General features: G+C 39.3%; 1 protein-coding gene across 1 annotated transcript in view; it reads left to right on the top strand.

Annotated features, from left to right (window-relative positions):
* CD109 (CD109 molecule) overlaps nucleotides 1-26975 on the top strand; it is an 83268-nt gene that overhangs the window by 7925 nt on the left and 48368 nt on the right. The window contains exons 3-9 of the mRNA XM_033002757.2: nucleotides 9158-9186; nucleotides 12822-13052; nucleotides 13198-13323; nucleotides 22243-22282; nucleotides 22907-22991; nucleotides 25182-25278; nucleotides 26370-26505. Of these exons, the coding sequence (XP_032858648.2) occupies nucleotides 9158-9186; nucleotides 12822-13052; nucleotides 13198-13323; nucleotides 22243-22282; nucleotides 22907-22991; nucleotides 25182-25278; nucleotides 26370-26505 (744 nt within the window). The remainder of the gene's footprint in view (nucleotides 1-9157; nucleotides 9187-12821; nucleotides 13053-13197; nucleotides 13324-22242; nucleotides 22283-22906; nucleotides 22992-25181; nucleotides 25279-26369; nucleotides 26506-26975) is intronic.

The raw sequence follows: 26975 nt of genomic DNA, 5'->3' as shown, positions 1-26975 counted from the left end.
TTATGTGGCTTTGTCATCACAGACTCTGAATGCATTCCAGAAAATGGAAGAAAACCAACATGAAAACAAACCTTTCATTCTCTTTAAGATGAAACTTAAATAGTTCCTGAATGTTTTATTTGCAGTGAATGAGTTTGAGAAGTGACTTGACTTTGGAATTTTGCTCCAGTTGCAGCAATTGATGTAATGAGGGTGGTATTAATACCACCAAATCTCTGGCATAGACAGGTTTAGCCACATTTTGTCCTAGTATGATTTCCCTGTTTTAAGTCAGAATAAAAACTGCAGCTGCATTAAATTGCAGTAATAATGGCTTTGTCGGTGTTTATTTTATGGACATCAGAATGGATAATAATGATGGCCAATGGTGCCTTGAAGGCAGGATGTGCAGATGCCTCTGAGTTTGTGTGTTTGTGTATAGTCACCAAGGGAAAACTAAGTGAATTAAATTAATTTTCCATTTACTTGTGTAAAATGTTTAAGTCTGAGAATATTCTGAATTGTCTGTATAGTTTCATAGACTGGATCTGATGTCAAGAAAGTTTTCTCTGTAGTATTCAAAACTTGTTTAATTCATGGCGATATAGTTGTTGGAGTATGGCAGTCAGTGATAATGTCATGCACATGACAAAAAGTCTGTGGATGGCTCTTAGAGGCTGATCTGGGGGAAAAAGTTGAAAAGAGCCTGTACTTGTGTTTAAGCAGCTGGGATGGTAGCTGCTGGATAGCTGTCAGAAGGCCTCTGATTAAAAAGATGATTTAGTTTTAGAAATATGAAGCCGTTTTGTTTTCGTACACAGCAGTGTCTCAGATAAACCACAGAGCGTTTTAAGTATTGTGTTCTTGCAACTGGCCGCTCTCTGACCACTCAGCTGAAAGTGATAATAATAGTATAATCCATAGAGTTGGTTGTTTTACTTTATAAGGCTGAGTGGAGAATTAAATATCTAAAGTCTAAAAAGAAATTAAAAGGGCCACTTTGCAGGAAACTTGGTGCTTGCCAAAGGGATCATGGATGTGGCAGGGCAAAGGGAAGGGTCACCCAGCAACAGCAGTGTCTGGCTGTCTGAGGGGGTGGGAGATGGTTTTCCTCAGGAGTGGATCTGGTAGTGCTGGTGAGAGAAGAAGGGCTGAACCAGTAAAAGGGACAAGCAGGGAGGTACCATGACTCTTTTGCCATGTGAAGTTAGAAGACACAGGAATGCTATGATGAGAGGGCAGAGGAGAGGAAGGACAGCACCCCTTCTCTTCATACCTTCTGGAAAATTTGTATCTATTCTGTCCTGGCCATGAGTGTTTCTGGTTGTACTTTCTATGGTTGGGTTTCCACTACTCTTCTGATCGGTGAATAAAAGCAGATTGGGGATTTAGATTTGGATTTAGCTGGAGGAGGTTTTTGGTCATGAGTTGTCTGGGTTGTCAAATATTCCTACACTCTGCATTGCATACTGAAGCTAGAACTTGCTAGTGACTGCAGAGCTTGGTTAGATGTGGCTTGAATCACAGAAACATCTGTGGATGTTACCTTTCTCCTGTCCTCTAGAGCTGCCGTGCCCTGTCTCTTGACTGGACCCTCAGGTGATAAATTCTGGTCCAGTTCAGATTATTCCTTCTGTCCCTTTACGTGTTCCTCCATTGGCAGCACTGCTACCCTGCCTCTCTCACTCCCTTTATCATTTCTGAGTTCTTTTACCCTCCAAAATTGCAAAAAGGACTGAAAAGGATAAGGGGTGGTGAAAACAGGGAGTGGGGTAATGAGTGGCTGAGGAGGGAAGTGTGCATAGTGCTGGCAGGCAGGAAGGGTTTAGGAGGCTGTAAGGAACTGAAAGAATGAATGCCTTAAACATTAATTGACACAGAAAGCCTCAAGGACAAGTGGTGGCGTTTCTGATTAGTCTAAGGAATGCTGCCCAAGGAAGTGCAGAGTGTATTGAAGGGTGCACGTCTTCACTCCCTTGTGGTTGTATTGCCAAATTCCTTCGATGAGCCCCAAAGAGGGGAGACATAGACTGAATGAAGCCAGATGTACTGTATCCTTGAAGAAGGGCCAGAAAGACTGATAAGCTAAAGGCTGGACAATTACCCAAGAAGCAAAAACTGAGGAAGAAGTAAAGGTGTAAGGGGTGAGCACAACCGCCAACTCAATTGCACGAAGGGGCTGGTGCAGCTCGTCCCCCCCGCAGTGTACATGCAGAACCCGTGCTCCACGGCTTTCCCTTGTCTCTCATGGAAAAGAGTGTGGAATGCATGCCTTTCTTTGTCTAGTATTCTAATCAGTTGATCAGATGAACTTAAAAGGCAAGAGAAAATTTTGCTGTGCGTTGACCAACCACCTAGGGACCAAGCTTGCTACTCTACGACAACGCAGGATCCAAGGGTGATGATCCCTCTCTTTCCTATTCCCTCCTTTTTTCTCTTTCCTCTTTCTGGTCTCTCTGTCTCTTTCTTCTTACATATATTCAGGTATATAAGTTTTGTACAAATTGCGATGGGTTGTTAGGAAAACAGTGTCATTGCCAAAGTGCCTTTATTGGTTTGCTGAAGGTTATCATTTGATCATTGCCAAATTGTCTCCATTCACTCACTAAAACTATCAGTTAATAAAGGTAACAGCTAAATTGTTCTTCTGAGTCCTTGTAGTGACTCGACACCCCCTGCCTGAGCAGGGACTGGATTATCCCCCAGTAATGGATTGTCTCCTGGTGTGCAGGCCTGTGGGGAATTCAGAAGATTCGCCCCCCTGATAACCCACTGAGTGGGACAAGACAGAGGCTTTGTGGAACAAGTGTATACCCCTTTGCTACAGGCCTGTTGGCTTCATGTGGCTTTGGATGTCAACCTGTATACTGATGTCCACTAGCAATCCCTATTGCATGCGTATGAGTGCTGAATTGCCCCTCCTTCTATTGTATGGCCCAAATTTAGCCATAATTTATGAACAGTGGCTCACATGGTGTATTTTGGGCTACTTGCGTAGCTAATGAGTGCTAATTTGGGTGCTAATTTTAGGATAATAGGTGAGGAGTGTAACACATTTAAAGAAAACTGTGAACTTGACAGATTTGCAGGCCTTATTTTACGAAGAAAAAATATTTCTTACTCCTGGGACTTAGGCCTTAGTATTTATGCTTCCTTTTTCTTTTTTTTTTTTTTTTTTTTCCCCTTCTTTTTTTAAAACACAAAACTAATATATATTTTGAATAGGAAGAAAAATCTGGAAGGACATTGAAGAACATTATTTTTTATTTCTCTAATGTGAGTCTTTGAAATAGAATCCACAGTAGAAAAAATTCCATTTACCACTGCAAAGAAAATGCTTCTCTGTAAACATTTCCTAAGGATGGATATGTGAACACAGCTGCCAGAAGAAAGGCGTGACATCATTTCAGTAAATCAATCTGAAGTGACTGCAGTTATATTTTTCTGTTCTCACCCAGGACTAAGAAGGAATGAGGATGTAGGTAGAAAAGGTTAAGTGAGAAAGTCTGTTTGTAGTGGTGCATGCCTCATGAGCTATAACACAGTCAAGACCTGAGTTTGTGTAAATAGGTTAGAGACTGAAGTGCTGCTGCACTGATTTATATTGGCACAAGCTCTAGTTCACTGTGCCAAGCGATACAGTCATTTTTCTGGAACCTTTGTCCTTTTTGGGGAGTGGAAGCTGAAACATTTACGTCTAGTCCTAGTGCTGGTGGTGTCAGCTCAAGAAGGGTTAGCATAAGTTCCTGGGTTTAGGTCAGGCCCATACAATGGGAAGAATGTAAGATGCTATCGTTTGTGCAGCTCTCCATAAGTCTAAAAAACATGCATGTATTTGGCTCTTTAGAATTCTTTCCTATTTATTTTGCTGATAACAAGACTGTTAGACCTCCAAAAAATGGCACGGTGGCAAGGTACATTAAAAAGTTGACTTGATTTCCCACTGCCATCTATACTAGTGACATGTCACCCCTACACTGCCTTTGGTTCCTCTTCTGCTGGACTGTCCTAAATGCCAAGGACTGTGAGGAAAAGGAGTCAGGACAATGTGGCATTTGTTTCCACAGTATATCCATGTATTTCCTCAATGAAGTATTTACTGAATGAATACAGCACAAGCTTCAGGAATTCTGTGAGAGAAATGATTTTGTGAGTAATGAGGAAGGATGTTTTTTCTTGAAGGATCACATGAGTTCTGTGGAGAATTTTTTTGGTTGCTTGTTTTTTTAATTTTCCTCAAGATTAGTCTGTAACGGTCCGCTGAATTTTTCCTGCCTCCCCGTGCAGCTAGGGCATGGCTCGTAGCTGGGGCTTTTCTTTAACTAATCCCTTGCTGTAGCAGGGACCAGTGCTCTTGCCTGGTCTTTTCCCTCCGTGGCCTGTCGCAGTCATGCTGGTTAGTCCACTGCTGTGCAGAGCAGATATGTCAAGTTGGGAGGAAGCGTTTTGTGGTCTGTGGTGCTCGGTGCAGGTGGCGTAGCTGTTCTGGGCATCTTTCTAAACCTACTGCCTGGAGTTAGTTACCTGTTACCGTTGGGAGCTGTGTTTAATGACTGAAGGGATCCCTTGCAGGGATGTGCCAAAAGAATGTTGCCATTTTTGGGGACAGTGTACTCAACTGATGTCATGTGTAAGTCATGTGGAAGCATTACACATTGCACATGGGTGAAAATGTCCGGCTGCATGAGCTTCCCGCAGAGGAGTGCAACATGCTAGCTGTTGGACCGTGGTTAAGTCTTTCTAAACTTGAGATTGCTGTATGATTAAATATAACTTTAATTCATCAAGTGGACAGAAAAATGTGGTGAATTTCAGCAATTCAGCATTGGCATGAGGGAAATATTTTGCTTACGGCTCTTTCTTGAGCATATCTGAAGCCATCCCAGGGCGTAGCTGAGCAGGGATGATTGCAGCATGGTGGTCTCTCAGAACATGGGAAAATCTTGCATAGCAGGGAAGTTCATTGCAATGCCAGAGAGTTTTGGATCTGCCCATGCTGCTCAGCTCCTAACAAAATAATTATGTAGGGACATGAATTGGAAGATTACCTCATGCCCCAGAGCCTCATGATTTTCACTGACTGGGAATGAGATGGTGCTCTGGGCTTTTTCAAGGCAGCCAGGGAGGTTGTAGCTCCTGAACACTGCTTCAGAAGGTAAATGCTTTCTGAGTTGCACAAAGAAGTGACTGTGATTTAAATCTCCCTCCTTCCTAACTGCTTCCCCCTCTGCATCATGGCTGTATCTGACTCAAACCTGATGTTAGGTCTCCCAGTCCCGGGAACATGAAAGAAACCCAGTATTTCTACCTTAAGATTTCTGTCTTTTGCATGCTAGTTGTTCTAGCATGGCCATCTTGTCTAGACCATGCTTTTGCTTTTGCAGATAAAGATTGGGCCTGGTGACCTTGGAGGTCCCTTCCAACGTGGTATTCTGTGGTTCTATGATTCTCAAAATTGGTGGAGGCAAGCAGGCACTGATGAGAAAACTGCAAAGTACCTGCCCCGTTGTGTGAAAGGTTGCTTTGAAAGCCGTCAGATGCTGTGCAGGGTGATGTGTAGCCGTCCCCTTAAGTGCTCTGCCTTTGTGGTGTGTGTGTACTAGTGTGTTTGCATTGGCATGGGTAAAGATGGAAATAGAAACCCTGTGGTGTGGGCTATGGTATGAATATCAGATTTGTGCTTGATGACTTCCAGTGTACTGAAGTCACTGCTATAGCCATTGCTATAATTAGAAGGGTTAGGCTTTTAGTACAAAATTTCAGTAGGTAGCTTTATACCATCTCTGTTGTGCTCGTTACCCTACATCCAGCATCCTTTACCAGTGAAATATCATAATCCTTTAAAAAAATTTCTTCATCTCTCCTGAGTTAGGAAGGCATAAGTTTGGATTTTTTTGAGTAGATGTTGGGAATAAATATATCAGCGAGTGGAGAGGGGTTTACATTGCCTACGAATTGGGTACTCTGCAGGACTGTGTAATTCCTCTCCAGTAGCTGGCAGTTGTCCTGTGCAGCCCTGTGTGCCAAGCAAGCTTGGCTGAGCGTGGGGCTGCCTGCCACTGTGCAGTGGGACAAGGTGCCCTCTCTGCTGGCTACTGAGAAAATAAGTGTGTATTTTGCCTGAGGGTCCCATCTGGAAAACCTCAAAGGCCATTGGGGTTGCTTAGAGTCAACGACTTCATGTGCTGCTTCTCGAATGAAGAGGAGAGAGGGATGATAGGAAAAAAATTGTGGCTTGAACAGTAGCATAAACATGTTGTGGAAAGAACTGTATTGCTTAGGGCCTGATGCCACCCATCCCCGTTAAGCTTTTGAATACTAAAATGAAGTACTGGAGTGTGCTACCCACAAACTTCATTTGTGGGATGTGAGTCATTTGGTTTAACCCAGGTTATAATTTGAATAGATGATACATGCTGAACGGGATTTTTCCTTTAGTGCTCTGGCAGCAGCCAGGGCAACCTGCATTGAGTCCATTGAGACTTCCTTCTGTTTGCCACTGTCAAAGGAAAGAATTTCTTGACTTTTAAAATTGACATTTATTGCAGTTCAAAGACCAAGTGATTGCTTCATCTTAGAATGCTTTTATGTCCAGGATCAAGAAGGAATAAATTAAATAATTTTTTTTTTTTTTTTTTTTTTTTTTTGCTTACTCCGTGAAAAAAATGAGGAAAAGATAGGTATAAACCTGTTGCTTTTTAGGAGATATAAAAAGGTCTAACTGAATGGAACCAGCAAAAGAAAGTATGAGTCAATATGAATCAGCAGTGTGCCCTGGCAGCCAAGAGGGCAAACTACATCCAGGGGTGCATCAAACACAGCATAACCAGCCAGGCAAGAGAGGTGATTATCCCGCTGTATGCAGCATTGGTGTGGCCTCACCTTCAGCACTGTGTGCAGTTTGGGCCCCACAATTTAGGAAGGATGTGAAGGTCCTTGAATGCGTCCATAGGAAGGCAACAAAGCTTGTGACAGGGCTGGAAGGAATGTCCTATGAGGAGCAGCTAAGGACTTCGGGCTTGTCTAGTTTGGAGAACAGGAGGCTGAGGGGTGACCTTATCGCTCTCTACAGCTTCCTGAGGAGGGGAAGTGGAGAGTGAGGTGCTGAGCTCTTCTCCCTGGTATCTAGTGATAGGTCGCGTGGGAATGGTTCAAAACTCCTAGGGGAAGGTTAGACTGGACAATAGGAAGCATTTCCTTACTGAGAGGGTGGTTGGACACTGGACCAGGCTTCCTAGAGAAGTGTTTGATGGCTCAAGCCTGTCAATGGTTAAGAGGCATTTGGACAATGCCCTTAACAACATGCTTTAACTTTTGGTGAGCCCTAAAGTGGTCAGGCAGTTGGACTGAATGGTCATTGTAGGTCCCTTCCAACTGAATTATTCTATTCTATTCTATTCTATTCTATTCTATTCTATTCTATTCTATTCTATTCTATTCTATTCTATTCTATTCTATTCTATTCTATTCTATTCTATTCTATTCTATTCTATTCTATTCTATTCTATTCTATTCTATTCTATTCTATTCTATTCTATTCTATTCTATTCTATTCTATTCTATTCTATTCTACATTCCATTCTAACGGACGTTACATAATGAAAATAAAAGCTGTAGTACTAATGGATCCATGATGTAATGATATCCAGGAATGTAACAGCACATTTATTTGTATTATAAAAATATTTGAGGCTACATTATCTAAAATAGTTAAAGTAATAAGTTATATTAACCTATATACATTAATATGCTGGCTACTTATTTCCATGGTGATGTAATGCAGTGAGAATGGTTAATTCTGGGTGCTCATCTGCTAAACGGTGGTAAATCCTGTGCATGGTTTTGGAAAGCCTTTATCTGAGCTGCAGAATCAATGGAAAATAATAACTTGATTGGAGTAGAGGTTTGAATAGACTGTAAAGTTGTTTCAGTCTATGTGAATGCAAAGGAAAATGTTCAAGTGGAGAACACGGACATCAGCCCCCACCAAACAGAGAAGTAATGTTGCAATAGACTGGAGTTCCACATTTGCAGCCCTGCAAAAGGTATTGCACATCTTCCATCAACCATGTAAGGGAGGAGAGGGTGGAGTGGATGTATCTGGTGAAGAGGAGGCTGAGGGCTGGTGTCCAGTGAAGAAGCAGCTTTAGGTTGTCGTAGTGCTAATGGCTCAGCACAGGGATACTGCCATGCTGCTGGCTTTGTTTTATATCAGTGAAAGCACCAGGTTTGAGGTTACTGCTAGAGGGAATGGTCAGGATTAAGCAGTTTTTTGCTGGTTTTCCTTTCTCTAATAATATGTAGTTTAAAGTATTTACCTTTTTTATTCCTTCTAGAAATGTTGTTAATCTTGATAAAAATGACTACGAAAAGTAGTTGTGGAGGAGATTAATGCAAAATATCATGGGTTTCTCTTACATGTGAAGGAGTTGCAAAATCAACTTCTTTGCAGAAGCAGAGGGATGCTTTGGTTTTAGGGCAGTGGTACCCAAGAGAGGAGTCATTCCCAGGGGCAGCAGTGCCAAACCATACCCTCCTTGTTCAGGTCGCTCCCAGCTGGGACACTGTTGGCACCCTCAGTTCACCCTGTTCACAGGGGTTCACCCTGCTGATGCACCTCTGGGCTTGTGGTGATGGGTGTATGATGGGCTGAGTGCTCCCCTGGTATAGGGCTGGGTCTTATTGGGGTTCCCCGACCTGCTGTCCTTCCTTCATGCTCTTTCATGTGTCTGAGGAGATGAGCTGCTTATCCCATAACCTAATGGTGGTTGACAATGTCCTTGACAGGACTTGGGAGGAATAAATGCAGGGAATGAGATGTTGGATGAAGTATGAACAGGGTCTATCAATACTGACTAAAGCATCAGTTGCTTCAGGCTGTATATTTTTTAGTTTTATGTCCAGACAGTGTTTGGCAGCAGTCAGCTGGCCCGTAAGTGTGTGCACGCCGGCCAGCTGGTTGGAGCCATTGCATGTGTGTTGGCTGGATGGTCCATGTGCCCTGAGCTCCAGAGTTGCCACATCAAGGGAATTCGGTTATTCGTAATACCAGTGGGTATTACGGGCAGTGTGGGAATGGGGGAGGAGGACTGCTCTTCTAATTAACCTGATAATATTGATGTTTTGGTAAGTTTTTATAAGGTTTCTGACAGTGTGATATTTCTTCTCTTTTATTCAGATTCCTTTGGGACTCTTGTTCTTCCAGCAGTAAGTATTTCTTTCCTTTCTTCCTTCCTCAGAAAATGTAGATTCTGTAACTTTTCATCAGTTAGTGTTGATGAGATGATGTATTTTGTATGTGATCCTAGCTATTTTCACATTCTCAGATGAGTGTATTTACTGACCAATAAGCCAAGGAGTTTTCAGATCCGCAGCTTGTTACAAGTAATTTCAGAATTTGGGAGCTGATTTCCAGCATCAGCACAAGCTGTCATAAAACTTGAACACAGAATTTTGCTTTGTGGTTTCTTTGACTGGCTGATACCCACATCTCTATTTCAGACACATCATGAGGGCTACTTAGAGCTGAAAGAATTGTGCAAAGAAATAGTTGAGAAATAATAAAATAAAAATGCATTTATACACAGTCCTCTTAAGGATTTAGAAATGCATGTGTGGTGAAAGTACATAACAAGCTAACCAGTCAAGAAAAATGTATAATATCTAATTGTGTGTTGAGTATGACTCCTGAATTTATAATTTTGGATGTTCATCTTGAAAACCCACTCTAAAGAATTATGTAATATTTGTGTCAGGAAAAAAGTTTTACCCAAGTCTTCATTTTTTTTAAACATCTGTAAGTCTGAGTATCCCTAAATCCAGTAGGTTTAAATTCTGATCTCAAATAAACTGTATATCTGATGAAATAATCTGGAAATGTTTGATAGATAGATAATGAATGACAATGAGCAGCTCAACATTATGAAGACTATTAGGTAGAAATGCATCTGTATGAACTATAAATTAGAAAACATAGGAAATTCAGATTAAAATAAAAAGATTAAATTAACAAATTCATTAGTATAATTTGGTCAGGTCTTAAAGTGTTCAAGCACCTAAAACTAGGTGGGGTGAATTCCTCCCTCACCACTGTCTGAGGTGATGAAAACTCACTCATTTTTTAATAGTAAGATGTTTTTTTCATTTGTGTATTCACTGTAGGCTTGTGTTTTGCCTAATATGTAGTTGGCTGGTAGAAGAAGGTGGGTAATGAGTTTCTGGTTTCAGCCATCATCTTTTCCAGAGGAAACAGTAGCTTCCTTGTCTGAGGTGCTCGTGACGGTGGCTGGTGTGGTCAGGAGAAATATGTGAGATGGCCTTTTCTCTCATGGTAGGAGTGCCAAAATGGGGATAGTAATACCATTCACTCGGGGGATGTGTTGACTAAGATAAAATATTTTCACAGCAAATTCCTGCTACCTACTGTTAAAAGCTGCCTCGCTCATGTTTGGGTTGAGAAACAACCCTTTAGAGAAGGAGTTGGTGGGGGTGAGGTAAGTGGTTACTGTTATTGTAGCAGGGACCTTCTGGAAGTGTTGTATTAGTGCAGTCTCTGTTAGCATAGATGTGTGAACCAGAAGGTGGGTTACTTGGCACGTCAGCTGTCCTCAGTGTCCTAATACACTGCTGTGTTACAACTGGCAGTCTTGTCACCGTGTTACAGGAAGGGAAGGTCTTTTGAAATATATAAGAAGTATAAAAGTCAAGGGAGCAATTCATGCTATCTATCACTATTCACGATAGGAAAAAGATACAGAAAAAACATGAGGTCTCTAAATGGCATTTACAGACTTTTAAAGAAGTCAAAGATAATCCTTGCAAGTATATTAAAAAAATGCTGTAAGAGCACAATTCACTGCTATGATGGGACGAAACAAGCTTATTTTCCCCCCATTTTGATTCTGAATGTTTACAATGTTTTCTGGTCTTCTCCTAGGGAATTCTGTCTCCTTTTTAGGGAACACACCTTCTTTAATAAATGATAATATTCATAAATTAATTAATTTTGAGGTATTATTTGACAGATACAGTAACTAAAGCTGTTCTTCCTATTTAATGTATTCCAGAATACTTGGCGTGGAAGTTGGAGAGTGTTGAAATATGTGAATCATATGTTCTTGGCAATGTTTATACAAAAACCTGCAGCTGAAGAAAATGCAGAATGTATTTCAGTGTGGAGCTTTGCACCTAACATTTAGTTATATAAGTTCAGATTTTAAATGGTGAATCTCTTCTTCCTGTGTCATCATACTCCTGCTCATGGGTGAAGAAGAGAGCCTATTTAATTTTCCTCTTCCTGATTTTTTTTTTTCTCCGGGCTTGTTTTTAAAAATAGAAAGTCAACAGAGAGGGATGAAATTGTAGTTGATTCCTCTTTATAGATAAACACACAGAGAAGGAAAGATATTTGATACAGACATGTGTATCTACCTCATTTGTCACCCTGTGACATTTTTCCCTCTTTGGGAATTTCCATTACCTCACTGTGTGCTCTTAAAATGATTTTTGACAGCATGACAGCCTTTCATTATAGAGCTTGGTAGGATACTTCTGAAGTGCTGTGCCTGGTGAGTTAACAGCTGTAATTTTCATTACCAGTGCAAGAGGAGTGCTTCATTTCCATATGTTATGCTGAAAAATGCAAGCCTGTCTGTTTTAGTTGTCTTGACTTCAGAGGTTTTACTCCAGATTTACTGTCATAACTGCAAACAGAATCATGTGACTCTTAAGCTTTTCAGCAGGGCTACTTGTTGGAACGAGCTGTGTGTTGTGTTAAAAACCGTTTTCCTTCTTCAAAGAGACACTCCTAAGCAGGCAGTTGGTACAGAAGCTGGCGTCGGGGCTGGGATGTCCCTGGGGTCATTCTCTGTCTGTGTAGGCTCTGCTCAAGGTGAAATTCCCATGTGCTACAGCTGCTTTGCTTCGAGCCTTTCGACTGCTGTGGCTGGGATTCCTCCCACCTAACTTTAGGAAATGAACTAATGCATCTGAATTATGAACTCTAGATTTCCTGTGTCCACTGGAGAGACAGAGAGAGAGACCTGTGCATGGTTATTCTGATCTTACATAGTCTAAATTTTCTTGCCAGTGATACCTGTGTTTACTGCAAGCACTGAAGGAGCCTTCAACATCTATCCTGAATAAATTCACCATATAAAATGTCTATTCCTTTATTCCTTACCATTTTGGGAAGAATAATTATTTTACTTTCTAGATGAGTCACAGTATGTGTTGTAATTATGAATCATTAAACTGAAATGAGACAAAATCAGTGAGGTTTCTATTGAAAAACAGTACCTCACCTCATAAGATCTTAATTCCGAATTTGATTTGTCTACCCCATAGAACACGAAGCTAAAGCTTGTAAAAAGAAGTGCAAGGTTTTCTTACTGTCCTGCTCATCTTGCCTGCATAGTGCTTCTTCAGCTCTTTTACTTTTGGAAAATTCATTACCAAAAAGTGATGAAATCAGAAAAAAATTAGCCCCCAAAATCAAACCCAAGAAATTTCTAAATAACTGAAGGGAAAAGAGAGCACGCAATGTGTTTGTGTTTGTGAGTCTATGAATGGTATATGAATACATAGATCCTTACATTGTTGGAAACCCGATTACTAGTGAAAATTAGATGCAAATATGTTGAAAAGATGCTTCTGCCAACACATTTTCAGGTAACTTTTGAAGAGACACTTTAAAGCCCTGAAATCCTCTTTCTCTTTTTGAGAATTTACGTAAGTTTACAAGTTCAGGAATATGTCAGATCTTTATTTCAAATGTTTTTGAAATAATAGAATCTTCAAGAATATTTTGGATAATTAACAGAGAGTCACTATTTTCTTTTTAGCTGCCTTTGAACAGTGCTTCTGGGAATTATGAATTACTAGTAGAAGGCCATGCTGATGACCGGCGCATCTTTTCTAACCGTACCAGCTTGATGTACATGTCAAAGAGCATCTCTGTATTCATCCAGACGGATAAATTTATGTATAAACCAGGACAAGATGTGATGTTTCGGATTGTCACTGTCTATCCTGATCTCAAACCTTACAAAGTGTCTCTGAATATATATATCCGAGTAAGTATCCACAAGAACCTAGTTATACATCAAAATTTGTCATATGTTCCAACTTTATGGGGCAAATTAAGATCATCTGTATTGCTACCTAAATTTTGCTAGCAAGACCACTCTCATTTAACATGCAGCCTGACTTTTCTCCTAGGACCCTCGGAAGAAACTGATTCAGCAGTGGCTGATGGAGGAGGGTGATTTGGGTGTAGTTTCCAAAAAATTTCAGTTATCAGTGAACCCTCCACTAGGAGACTGGTCCATAGAGGTGGAAGTGAATGTGAGTATTATCATTGCCAAATCACAGAGAGGTTTTATTTCTCCTGATAGATGTGAATAAAATTGTGTTTACTCTGGTGAAGCAAAACTAGAAATAAGCATGGACCATGAGATGACTAAATCCTTCTCTCATGGCACACCCAAGATATTATGCAAACCTCACAAGATTTTCAGTAGTATATAGTTTTGTAAGGAAAGGTATATAAAAAAAAAAGCATACATATTTTATCCTAAGGTCTGTGTTTTGATTCTAAAATACCAGTGTTATTTAAAAAGTGAGTAGTTTTAATATTAATATGAAAGAAAGGTCTTATGGAGTACTAATTTTTTTTAAGTGAAATGCCCTTCTGTTTATTTTATATGCGAGTATACAGAAATTCTTTGTGCCCTGCTGTGCAGCCAGTCACTGTCTCAAGGGGTGTGGAATCAAAGACTGTTTACAAATCTCTGCCCAGTTTTGGGGATATTTCAGCATTTCACAGTGACTGAGGAGTTACTGAGATAAAAATAACTATGCAAAATAGAAAGAATTAATAGTAAAGCAATACTATTGCATAACAAAACTGGTATGATCTAGTTTGCACATTGCTGTTGATAATAGTTCTATCAGTCCAATTCTTTAAGCTATACACTCCTCATACACTATGGAATATGTTGCAAAAATAGCTGGAGGTTTATCTATTCAAAACTCTGTGTGTCAGGTTTATTCAGCCTGCTTTAAATGCCTGTAATTTGGGAACTGCATTTCTGACTTGGCTTGAAGTGGCTGTTCAGAGACATTTAGCAAGTACAAACAGGACTGCTTAATGTTCCCTAATGAGGGAGAGGATGGGGTAGAAAGCAGAACAGCTCATGCGATCGTGTATTGCTTGGGAGTGATATTTACCAGTACCAGTCATATGCTTGATAGATTTCTATAGGCTGAGGTAGGTGAGGGTGTTGCTTAAGTGAGAGTCAGGACTGGATTTTTCAAGCACATTCTCATGTGGGTGGGGAGTCATTACTATTGTCTTTGATGGGAAAAATGTTTTAAGTTGTTCCTGCCCTTGTCCCTGTGCTTGGCCGCTCCTTCCCATCCCCACGCTGCTGTTCAATAGCTTCTAAGCCACGCTGAAGCAGCTGTAGTAAGGCTGAGATCTAAAGTGTGCCGGGCAGGTGACCCAGGTTAAAAAGCATCCCTGTGTTTTTCTTTGCCTAACCCAGAGCAGTTCACTGCTCTGGTTGACAGCACAGCCCCACTTGCAGCAGCATAGGTGCTTTTCAGGAAGTGGGGAAGTGTAGCTCAGACATGGAACAAAGGCTGGTGACAGCAGTGGGCTCCTTCAACATCAATCTTGCCAGGCAAAAAAGTGTTCGTGAGATTTTGCTTGGGTTTTCTGCAAAGTCTTGGATAATCCTGAAGTCGGGAGGATGCTACTGAAGGAACTACAGCAGCTGTTTTCAGGATCTGAATATGAGTGCCACTCCCTCCTGGAACAAAACCAACAAGAAAAGGAAGAAAAATAATTGTAAAATTGAAAGAAAAATGCCGTATAGATTAATCTGGGCTAATGAAACAGCTATGAGAAAACAGACAACTGAAGTGAAATCTTAGTAGACTATAGTTGATGGTATTCTAAATTTTAGCCATTCAGTACTGCTACAGAAGGTTAATGAGTCTGGAAAACATGACAGAGTGGGAATGTCTCTCAAGACATGAGTAACAAGGAGAAAGTAAATAGGGAACATTTTGTTCACTGTCTCTTCTAATACATTGCTAGAGGGCACCAGGTGAAGGAGGTAAAGAGCAATTTCAAAATAATTAAAACAGCATAATTGAATGGTAGAGCACAGTACTGGTTGGTATTGTGAATACTGAAAACTCTGGTAGAATCAAAAAATATCTGGACAAATTCACATAAATATATATATACCATTAAGAACTGTTAACTAGAAAGTCCTGAGGTTTGAGCTGACACCGTGTTGGCTCAACGTGTTGACTACCCTGGTTGATGCAGTTCTCTAGGTTTTGAACCTTGGCTGCTGCCAAAGACTGGACATTGGCCTTCATGTCAGATCTACCAGAGTACAACCTTTCCTAGGTTGTCTTTATCATATTTTCATTGCATTTTCCCTACTGTTAATTAATTTTGTGAAACTTAGGTTTTTAGCATAGAGTGTTTGGGTTTATTAATAGAGCTCTAAATGCTTCAGAGGCATGAAGAATATCCAGGGGCAGCGATAATGCTCATCACTCTAGGATATCTTTCTCTGTTCACTGTTGTTAAGGGAGACAATTTAAGGTAGAAAGTACTGCAATATACTTTTGGTACTTTTAACAAAGTGCTTTCTTGGGAAAAGATAAATTTGGGCAGAACAGAAGTGGGGTTATTTTCTTCGTTGACAGAGGAAACAGTTAATATTAAGAAACACTGCATTTAGTAAGTGGAAAAAACAGGAACTATGAAGTTGATATTGATATAAATGGAAGTCTGAACTCTTGCATATCTGTAGGAAATTTAAAGATCCCAAGGAAAACTTGGTGGTTAATAGAAGTATGACAGAGGTTTTAAAATTTGCTAGAAACAAAAGAAATTCCAGTGGTGGCAGAGCCCAGTAACATGAAGAAACAGTAATTATGTGGCAGAGATGGAAACATTTCATAGAGATGATGGCTTTGAGTGGTTAAGTGAATCTCAGTGTGGGGAGATTTCAAAAGACCATCGGAAGATGAATGTCCTTACAGAAATCGCAAGAGAGGTAACAGGGGAAACTATAGACCTGTCATCTGGCATGAGGAAAACAATGACAAAGGTGATTTGGGATTCCACTGATAAAGAATTAAATTCTTTAAGGCTCTTATTGATTCAGGTAATAAGGTAGATTTACTGATGTAACGTTTTTGTAAAGGCTTTTCATTGTACCAAATCCTAATGAAAAACAGCAATGTATGTAATGTCTGTCAAAGAAGGGTGGATTGATTTTTGGGTTATCGATACTCACCCAGGGTGTTTCTAATATAAACTGATGACAGAGTTTGTGGATGAAGCCAAGGAAGAAAGCACCGTGGTGGGAGACTGCAGAAGTCCCATCTGTTGACTGTATAACAAGGGATCAAGTGAATCAATGGATTTATTGGTTACAGTCTGTGAGTGCTGTTACAGGTTTTAAAAGGCTTTTAAATCTAGTATAGAAGGGCATAGTATGAATCAGCTAATAGAAACTGAAGCCAGACGAATTTTCTTTGGCATATATATATGTCTTCCATCTGTAAGGCTCTTAATCACTGCAACAAACAAAAAATGGGAGTGAGGATTTCTCTATTACTTGATGTTTTAGCATCAGGAATGGTTGCCTTTTTGGAAGATGCATTATAATAATGCAGATTGCTGGAGTAGCAGAATACTAGGGTAACCAAATTTGAGATAAAAGGAGGTCAGACCAACCAGTTCCTTCTGACATGAAATGCTTTGAAATGAAAATTAAAATAGAAGAGAAAAAGAACGGTATATTATATAAAAAGAAGTTACATGCTTTGGGGTGTCCAGAAAAACCTGGCTATTCTTACAATGCTTATCCTGTGGGAATAGAACAGCAACCCCAAGCCCCACGCATAGAAACTTACGTTGTTTACTTTCAGACTCCTTTTCCTCCATCATTCACACCTGCTCTGCTTTAATTTTCAAATTCTATGTTGAATATAATGACAAAGCAATATGGCATTATTTCTGTAGTGTGTGCCTATACAGCATCTTACATTGGATAAGGCTATCATATGCAGAATATTTGAAATAACTATTGCAATAGTCACACTATTACACCAAGTCTGTCTAGTGGGTTGTCTCACAGACTCTTATTTTTCTGATAGCATGTCATACCATTGGATTAATGAAACCTGCAAGAAACTTTGCAGAATAAAGGAAAATAACTTTTCTGATGGGAAACTCTTTTTGATTCTTCTGGTTACAAGTGAGCTTATGCTTTCAAATACATGGTCATATGGGATGGAATTCAGGTTGAGGTTTAAGACATGTGGATGTCTATGTAGTTAGAGATTTAGTTAGTGTTCAGTGAAAGCTAGTGAGTGACCCAGATCACTCTGAGAGGATATTCCTAGCTATTGCCTGGATATTGCTTGCTCTTCTGCAACTGTTCTGCTGTCTAAGGGAGGTACAGGTTTTTTCTGTGTCATACATAAATTCGCATAGATTCACGTGTGCCTTCCTGATAACAGAAGTCACTGAGAACTTGGATTTGCTGCTCAGGAATACCTAATATATGTCTGGCATTTTTAATAGATATATGTACCTATCCTTAACTAGCACTGCTAGCCCTGGGTCTTCATGGTATCCAGTGCAGCTTATGGATCTACTCAGGGCTTGAGGAACATCTTCAGATGGCAAACCCAGGCTGATCACTGCATGACTTGGCTATCCTGATGCCATGACCTGAGCTTTCTAGTTAAGTAGTCATCTGTCCAGCCTTTCTATGTCAGGTTTCCCTCTTGTTTTTAAAGAGTGTTGTTAAGTCAGTAAATAACATTTCATTTCTCGTGGTTACAGATCAGTTCCCAAGTGTACCACGTTTGGATTCCTGGAAGTACTGCCTCTGAATCTTGTTTTAAATCAGGTTCTGGCTGCTTGCTGCTGTTAAACATCCTGTAGTACTTTTTAATAAGAGTTCAGGTGTTAGTACAGCTGTTCCAAGAAAACTCAAGACAGAGTAATTGCAGTCTGGTTCCCAAGTCTCCACCTTGTATTTTAGTTGGATATCTTATATTTCCTGTTGTGGATTCTGTTGCTGAAAGGCTTTCAGTTGCTGAGTTTTAGTAGTAGGCGTCTCCGACCAGAAGTTGTTCCTAGTTATAAGGCATTTTGTAATCTCATTTATGGAAGTTGTTATTTGGAAATTTATGATCAAATATTGAAGACTAGTAATGTTTCAGGTGCAACAAGGGCTTTCTAAAATATTTTGGAAGAGTATTATATTTTTTTGAAAGCTTCAGCTATGAAGCAACTTTCAAAATCAACTGGGGTTGATTATATACTTTACACTGATTTTTTTAACTTTTGAGGTTTTATGTATGGTACAGCATATCCAAAGTGAATTCTGTGATGTTTTACTGCTAGGTCAGCTACAGGTTTTACATTTGATCCATGGAGTTTGAGGTTATATATGTCATTACTTAAAAAAAGTGTCATCTTCAAAATCAGACTGTTGTAAAACTTTTGGAACTGGCTATGTATACAGTAGTTTGCAAATGAGCACTGATATTTCATCAGGATCAGATAGTGTGAATACTTGTGACATTGGTGGGACTCTGCTTACTTTCTGGAGATCATTCTGGTGGATTTGAACAGAAGTTGGGGAATTCATACAAAATTTTATTTTGGGGTTTATTTCCTGCATGTGAAAACAAAGCACAAAAGTGATCATGAAATGCTTCTGTTAATTCTGTCTGGATAAAAATCTATTTTATTTAGCTGCAAAGCAGAAGTGGAGGAGTGTTTCTGACATGGGCCGTGAGATGGCGGTGCAGCCACGGGAATACAGCCGGTGCCAGCACTGTGCTTTTCCAGGGCAAAGCCCTGACACCACACCCAGAGTCTTTCCTGATGCTGTAACTTGTGACACACGTAAATGTCAGAAACAAGAAAATGGACCTGTGTAGGATTCGTTTCAGAGACTTTTGATTGCCAAAGAAGAAGAAGAAATTTGGGGGTAACAATTCCTGTGATCTCACTTGTTGGATTAGACCCAAATGACTTCAAACAGGTCTGGTTCATCACAGCAGAGCAAAATCTGGACTGTAGTTGTTACTGTGATTGTAGCTGTTAGTGATTCTTGGATACCGGGATCCACAGCATCTAAGGCTCAGCTGAAGAAAGGCTCCATCATCCTCATGATCTCAGAATACTTATACGCATCTCTTTTTGGCACTGTTGTCTTAAAACGCTGGACAATGTGCAGAGAATGTAATAGAATTTTTGCAGTCTAAGAAATGCTGATTTAGAGCAAAATGTTCATAGACTGGAAGGGTGAGCGTGTTTAAGAAACAGGAGAAGGCATGGAAGACAAAAACTGTACTAAAATAAAGCAGCTCTGGAAACAAGTGGAATAGGCATGGTATTGTTTTCCTATCTTAAAAAAAAAAAAAAAAATCTCTCTTGGGTTGTATATATAACTAACTGCTTGTCTTAAAAGCCAACACTCCTGAAAACTGGTCTAACAACTTCCATTCTAAAATATTTGAACAATATTTGCCAGAGAGACATCCCTGCCCTGAGGAACTGAAATGATGTACAGACTGGTTGAAGTGCTGTTACTTGTCCTATTCCAACCAGTTTGGCTGAAAAGTCTGTGTTACTGGGAAATCTGACTTGCTGTTGAAATCATCTAGTAGGGCCTTTTCCTTTCCCCATGCTCTGAAGCATGGCTTGCTTTCTGTCATGAAGGTTGTCATTTTAGAGAAGGTGCAGCCAAGAGCTCTAGTCTCACTTTAATCTCTGTTTTCTACTGCTTACAGTTCTCTTAGCTTTTATTTTTTTTTCTTTTTGACTTCTAAGGTAATGTGAAACAAAATCTAATTTTCAGGGGAGATGATTTTTCATCCTGCCAGCCGGGGTAACATTCTGTTTACAGTTTGCTTAATGGCAAGGGTGAAGAATATAAGCTTAACATTGGAAATAAAAGATGTACAGAGAACCAGACATGAGATAATTTCACTACAGATCATTTTCCTTAGATAACTGTTCCTAAGATTACCTGATAGTAATCTGATTATGGACTGTGTGTCAGTGCTGTAGCATTTTGTGTTGTAAGGATTATGATCTGCACAGATGTTGTGAAAATAGCAGATTTTGCATATATCTTTTCAAACCTAGAAACATAAATATGGCAATTATTTTGGTGATCAGTGATTTAATCATTAAATTGATAGCAAACTGATTTTTACTTTGATAGAAATTGTTTACTAGAAAACATGTAAATAAAGAAGTATAAGAGGCTTGGTCTGAGATGCCTAATTTGCGAAGTTATTGCTCAGGTGAGAGAGATCAGTTATAATTGTTTCCATCTTAGATCCTGGTCTTAGGGTTTTTCCCACAGGAGTTCTCAGTTTATCCTCTCTTGCCACAGACACTTACTCCCATCTGACATATCTTGGTGCTACCTGACAATTGGTTATCCTTATTCAGTCTCCTCTGCCCCACATTTTAAACCATGTTCGCTGAGATACTCCAGGACATATGATAACTTCTGCTGGTGTCACTGTTCTCAAGAATAATCAAAGGAAACAGACTTCTGAGCTCCACATCAACATAACCTCATCATGCAATAGAGCAGCTGGCGCTATTAACCTTTCTAAATAGCCACCTTGTAGTGACAGACTGTTGTCTTTCTTGATCTTTCTTCTGTTTCCCAGAATTTGCCTCTTTAAGCAAAGAGGCAAAATAAGCTTTCAAAAGGAGCCTCTCCCTTCCTGTCCTTTGGGAAGTGGAGACTCCTTCAGTTTCTCAGCCCATTCTTCCAGCCCAGCTGAGCTCAGATTTTCCTCTTGGAAAATCAGTGCTCCAGTGTAATCCCTGTGTCAAGCGGATCAGCTGAGATTCAGAGCTCCAGTTCTAGGCACTGCTGGTAAAAATCACCTCATGCCATTTCCCTGCTGATGGCAGCTTTTGGTATGATGCTGTAAAAAAATCATCGAACGAGTGTTATTTGTCTGCAGACAAATGACGTACATGCTTTGGTCAGAATTATAGAATCATAGAATCACTTAGGTTGGAAAAGACCTTTAAGATCATCAAGTGCACCCGTAAACCTAACACTGCCAAGTCCATCACTAAACTGTGTCCCTAAGCACCACATCTACATGTCTTTTAAATACTTCCAGGGATGGTGACTCAACCACTTCCCTGGGCAGTCTGTTTCAATGCTTGATAACCCTTTCAGTGAAGAAATTTTTCCTAATACTCAGCTTAAACCTTCCCTGATGCAACTTGAATTATGCTTTAGTAAGGAAGAATAATTGAGTAAGACAACAAAATGCAAAATTTATGTGGCTGACTATCATGACTTTTTGGTCAACTGTCATTGTACCAAAGAGCAAAAATAGCTGCTGAATTTTCAATGTTCAGAGTGAAAAAACCTTTAAAATTATTTTCCCAACGATGTGCTATATATGGTCTGATGTACCTCATCGCAAATACATGACAGAATATGCTTTCAGATACTGTCTTGAGGAAAATCAGGAAATAAGTGAAAAAATTAGATAAGTAGGAAAATGGAGAACACAAGTAACAATATATTGTATAGTGGCTTATTTCTTCCATTGATTTTTAACTAACAAATAAACAAGACAGAAAGATATAACCCAGGAGCATCTCTGCTGAAGTAAGTATGCACTGTAGACTGTAACAAAATTTTAGCTACCTTTTGAGTAAATGAAGAACCTTAAGATTATACGTGCTTTTGAAAAGGTCTTGTCCTCTAGATAGACACTGTAGGAGCTTCTCTTTTGTATAGAGATACTTGACTTAATTTTAAATGAGCTAGTAAGGGTACTGCTGGTAGGTCAGTCATGGTTCATCATGATGACTGTGAGTACTTATGTTAGGACGTTTTATGTTAGCTAGCTCAGATATTTGGGGTTTTATACAGAAACCAGGTGTATGTAGATGTCTGCAGACTGGAAGCTCCATAAGGCCTTCATTATATATACTTACAATCTGCCACATGTGAGCTTCTGTATCCTCCTGTGGTGCAAATACGTACTACTGGTTCCTACAGGAGCTGATAATGGTTGAGCCATGATTTAAAATCACATCATGTCAGAAATTGTCATTTAACTTGAATATGGGTGGGATTTGGCCTAGAAGGTACGTTAAACTTGCTCTAACTACAATTGTGTGTATTTTCTCATATGATTTTTTTTTTTCAATAGGGTCAAGTTCATTATCAAAGGTTTAAAGTGATGGAATATGGTAAGTGTTACTTAAGGGCATTTAGTGGTGACCTAAATTGGTAGTTGATTCTCCACTAGCTTCCCTTGGCTAGCACGAACCCTTTGAATACTCCCAGAAATTCTAATTTCCAAATCTCATGCTTCTCTGAGACTGACTCTGTGTGCTGGGAAAAACATCATCTTATTGGCCACCTTGTTTATCTTTGGTAGTTTTAATGACTTACTACTGTAGTGTCTGCATGTCATGCAATCTTTAAAATATTTATCTTAAGCCTATGAGATGCAGTTATTGTTCCTGTTTTTTCCAGGATCGTGCAGGCAATGCATTCATCCCAAAAATCTGTGTAATGTCTGATCATGAAGCTTGCTGATGATTCTGAAAATTCTGAATAAGCTAAACGTTTTATATTTGAATCTTACAAGCTGGTGTGCAGGCTGCATTTATGATGCTTGTTGTTCTCCTTTCAGTGAAAAGTCTTGGTCTGGAGCATGCATAGTGTTGGGTTAAAAATATATCTTACTTTATGTTCCTTAGGAAAACATAGTAGTCTTTATCTTATTAAACGTTCTACCCGTATTACTTAAAAAAAAAGAAGATATTATTTCTCACATGAATTTAATGCTTTCTGTATTTTTTTGTCAGTCTTACCAAAATTTGATGTTATGATAACAACACCATTATACTACTCTTTGAGAGAGGAAGATGTAACTGGTGTTGTCACTGCAAAGTAAGTAAATCATTGATACAGTTGTCACACTCACTCTTAAGAATATTGTTGTGGGTCTCTAAGTGTCAAAGTGAAAATTAAAAAGTGCCTTCCAGTCAAAATTAGTTGGCTAGTATCCATTTCTAGTTACTGGATTTTGTTGTAACAATGGCAGATAGATCTTCAAACTTATAGTTAGTTTTTTTGGTCTTGTATTTCTAGGCTATAACAAAGACTTTTTTAGCTACCTTATTCAAAGAATTTATTGATTTTTTTGCTTATAATGTATATTTTGAGGCATTTTTTTGTTCCTATGATTCTTTTATGGTGGTCTCCAGCTTACCACATCAAGGTCTGTAGGTAGAGTAACTATATTTTATTAGATCACTTGGAAAATTTTGCAAACTTCTATGCACATCCTTCTTGATCCAATTTATCCACACTGTGAATTTGAAGTATAGGTTTCTCTTGCCTATAAAAATGCCTATACCTGTAAATGGGCTAAGAATTAAAAACTCTTGAGAAATTCAAAAGACACTTCACTGTAGACTATTGTATAACTAATATTTTATTTTTCAACTAAACAAATATCTAGGCAAAAAAAATTAGTATGCATTAATCTTAAATAGAATTTAATTTTATTTTTGGAAGATGAGAGCCAGATAGAGCTACCTGATAGATCCATTCAAGAAGAGCTGAAATAAAAGGTCTTCTGTGGGTTATTAATGCCATAAAATTTATACCTTCTAAACAAGAATTAAATTTCTAAGTGAATGCGGAAATGATTGTTAACAAACTATTTAAATTAAATGTTTGGACTTTTGAGAAAAAGCTTCCTTTCCTAGAGGTAGTGCAACCTGATATTATAAACCATTTAGATTTCTGATAAGGGGCAATTTTGTAAAAAGTTTTCCTCATTTTTTTTTCCCCTTTCTGCTTTACTTTTGGACCCCATTATATGCCAACACGAATTTGATTTCCTAAGTTGTTTTGGTCTTCCACGGGGTACTTGGCTCCTTCATTAGATATACGCGTAAGGTTTTTGAAAGTGTACATGTCTGCTGCAATAAATTCATACTTGGCCACCAGTGAATTGTCTGAGATTGAATCCCAGAAGTGCCAAAATTTTACTGATACATCATAATTATTTATAGGGAATGACTTAATTCCTGGTGACTGTTTTTACAGGCATAATGCCTCTGTATACAAAGAGTTTATGTGTCTCTTACTCTTGTAGATGTCATAAAACCCTTTTCCTTTCTCATTTCTGGAGTATTATTAAATTAAGTACAGAGATGCTATTCAATGGCAGTATCATTTCAAGGTTAATGGCATTTTATTGTTGTAATTAGGTCTTCTTGGAAAGACTGAGTTCAGGTGCAAGACAGTGTTGTCAGAGTTCTTCCTGTAACAATGCTATTTGATTATTCTTTCCCTTTGCTTTTCTGCTTTGATATTTCTTAAGTGGCTGCCAATCAAATCCATAATGATTTAAAGTACTTAAAGTTATCCCATCTGAATGTATTACTAATGATGGACTAGAATGGGTTCCCCCCCTTTCTCTGTCTGAATTTAATAATGTAATGGTTTCTCTTATGTATAACTTGGAAACATTTTTACAAAATTTTTGTATTATTACTGCTCACTGACTATAGGTTGCTACTGGCATTCTAAGACGTGAGCATGTTATGGTTTTCAGATTTTTTACAGCTGCAAATTGTTTTTGCCATGTAATTTCTTGACTTCTTTGGACTGTGATAAATAATTTGAGTACAAATATCTTGAGATCTCTCATTTTGTGTTAGCCGCATTTGGGAAGCAAAACACCTGCACTTCCCACATCCCATTTTAACTCTACTGCATATTAGTTATGATGCTACATTGGTGTTCTAGTCAGTAACTTGTTTCCAGCTTAGCTTATTATAGTTAATTTTCCTACATTGTACAGCCCATACTAATAATAATAGGCTTATTGAGCTTGTGTGCATGAAAGAGCAGCATTGTGTATCTTCTCCAGGTTTTGGTCTTCTGGATTCTGTGTCAGTAAACATGTCTCAGTATTGAAAAAGCCATGTTTCAAAGTACAAATGTGTTCTAGCCACGTTTGAGGCGAGGGAAAGATGTTTTAGTAAAATCTTTTGCCTTGAGAGCTCTTCAGGAGTCCAAGCCCTGGGAGTGGTGTGTAGTTTGACTTTGACTGATGTGTTTCAGGTACACGTATGGAAAGCCAGTAAAGGGAACTGTAACGGTCACTTGCCTTTCTGTCTCTTACTGGACAAACAAGAGAAATATAACAACAACAATGGAGGTGAGTCTTGTGTGAGCAGTTTGTAGCATCGTAGACTTTAAGCCTTTAACCTTTTGTAGGTTAAATATGCCTGGGACAATTCTTGAGTGCTGAGTTCATCAGGCATAGTCTATGGTGTGATTTGCATGGATAGTGTAATAGCTGTCTTCAATTTCCAGAATAAAGTGTTTACATTCAGAACATTTGTTAGGAACAATACTTGGCCGCTGTGGTCCCTTGAACCGTGCCTGGAAGTTATTTTGGAGAATGCTCATTGGCCCAGGTAGAAAAACTTTCCAGGAGCTGCTGTAGCAGCATGGGTAATGGGGGACCCATGCCCAGGAATGCTTCCTGGCCCCGTGTGTGCCCTTGCACACTCAGCCCTGTGTTAACAAGGCCAGAGGAGACCACTGCAATTGTCCAGGTGGAGCTCTAGCACGGTAGAGACCAAAGGATTTTGCCTACTAATTTGCCTAGCAATTACATTGGAGTTACTGTACCAGTTATAACCTGCTGCATGAAATTTAAAAAGGCATGCAGTTTTGATCTGAAGGCTTAAAAGTGGTGATACATTAATGGTATCCTTTTGCATAATCAGGCATTTTGCTTTTGAGCTGTGAACTATGTTTAAAACAGGTTCAATTTCTACTAAATGGTGTGTCTGTCATCTTCTGTTGGCTGACTTCAGCAGTTGGCAGACTTCAATACCTTCAGCAGCACTTGGCCTACAGAAACTCTGAGCTCAGGGATGTTGGATAGGGTATACCTCCTCCTCAGGCGGGGACCTTTTAATTATATTTTTTGATAAAACATAGGCACCACTGCTCTGGTGATGTAGAAGTGGGTAATTCTAGATACTAGGAAAAAAAAAAAAGTAAATTTCTCCATAAGGCATTGTTGATTCTAAAAAGTAATGAACTTCAACTGGGTTTAATAAAAATGGTTGCTGAAAGCAAAACATAAAGGTCATCATTCATAATTTTATGGTGTTGACACTCCAGAACTTGTATGTGGGGAGAGCTACAGGACTTAACCAGAAATAATCTGTTGTAGGTAGAAAGGTATCCTTGGCTTTGCTGGCTCAACAGGTCTTTTTTTTTTTTACATTGCAGATAAATGGATCTGTGAATGTAACCTGTAATAAGCTGATGTTGCAAAACTTGAACACAGATCAGTCGTGGCACCAAGGTGACAGTGATTACACAGAGCCAATAGAAATTATCGCGGTAGTCACCGAGTCACTCACAGGTATGTGGCTGTGTGATGTCTTCTGAGAGAAATCCAAAGGGTGGTGCTGGAAGAGCTTACTGCTGTGTGAAAGGGCTTGGAGCGCTAGAAAAGCACCATGTGCTGATGGCAGTACAAACTGTCTACATGAAAATATACTATCTAAGAAAATACGTTATCTTAACTGTTGCTTGCCTAGATATTAAATAGTTTAACCAGCTGTTAACTCAGTTGAATACAGTTCAATGCTAAATGATTTATTAAATAACCAAGAAGGATGTTCGGATGGGGGCTTAAAGTCAATGACTGATCACTTTTGATGAGAAGAGCAGGCATAAAGAATTGCTAGCATTAGCCTGAGTCTTACAAAGTTAAGTTTAATCATAAATTTACCTTACTTGTTTGTAAACCACATGAGTAGAAAGAGTTCTCTGGACCCACGCTGTCCACTGTCTGCCCTCTTCTAGACTGGCTGATTTGCAAGCTGAGTC

This window comes from Tyto alba, unplaced genomic scaffold (assembly GCF_018691265.1).
Source record: "Tyto alba isolate M040663 unplaced genomic scaffold, T.alba_DEE_v4.0 Super-Scaffold_40, whole genome shotgun sequence".
NCBI classification, from domain to species: Eukaryota; Metazoa; Chordata; class Aves; order Strigiformes; family Tytonidae; genus Tyto; species Tyto alba.
Note: the sequence above shows the minus strand (reverse complement) of the source record. Positions and strands in the feature narration are given on the sequence as shown.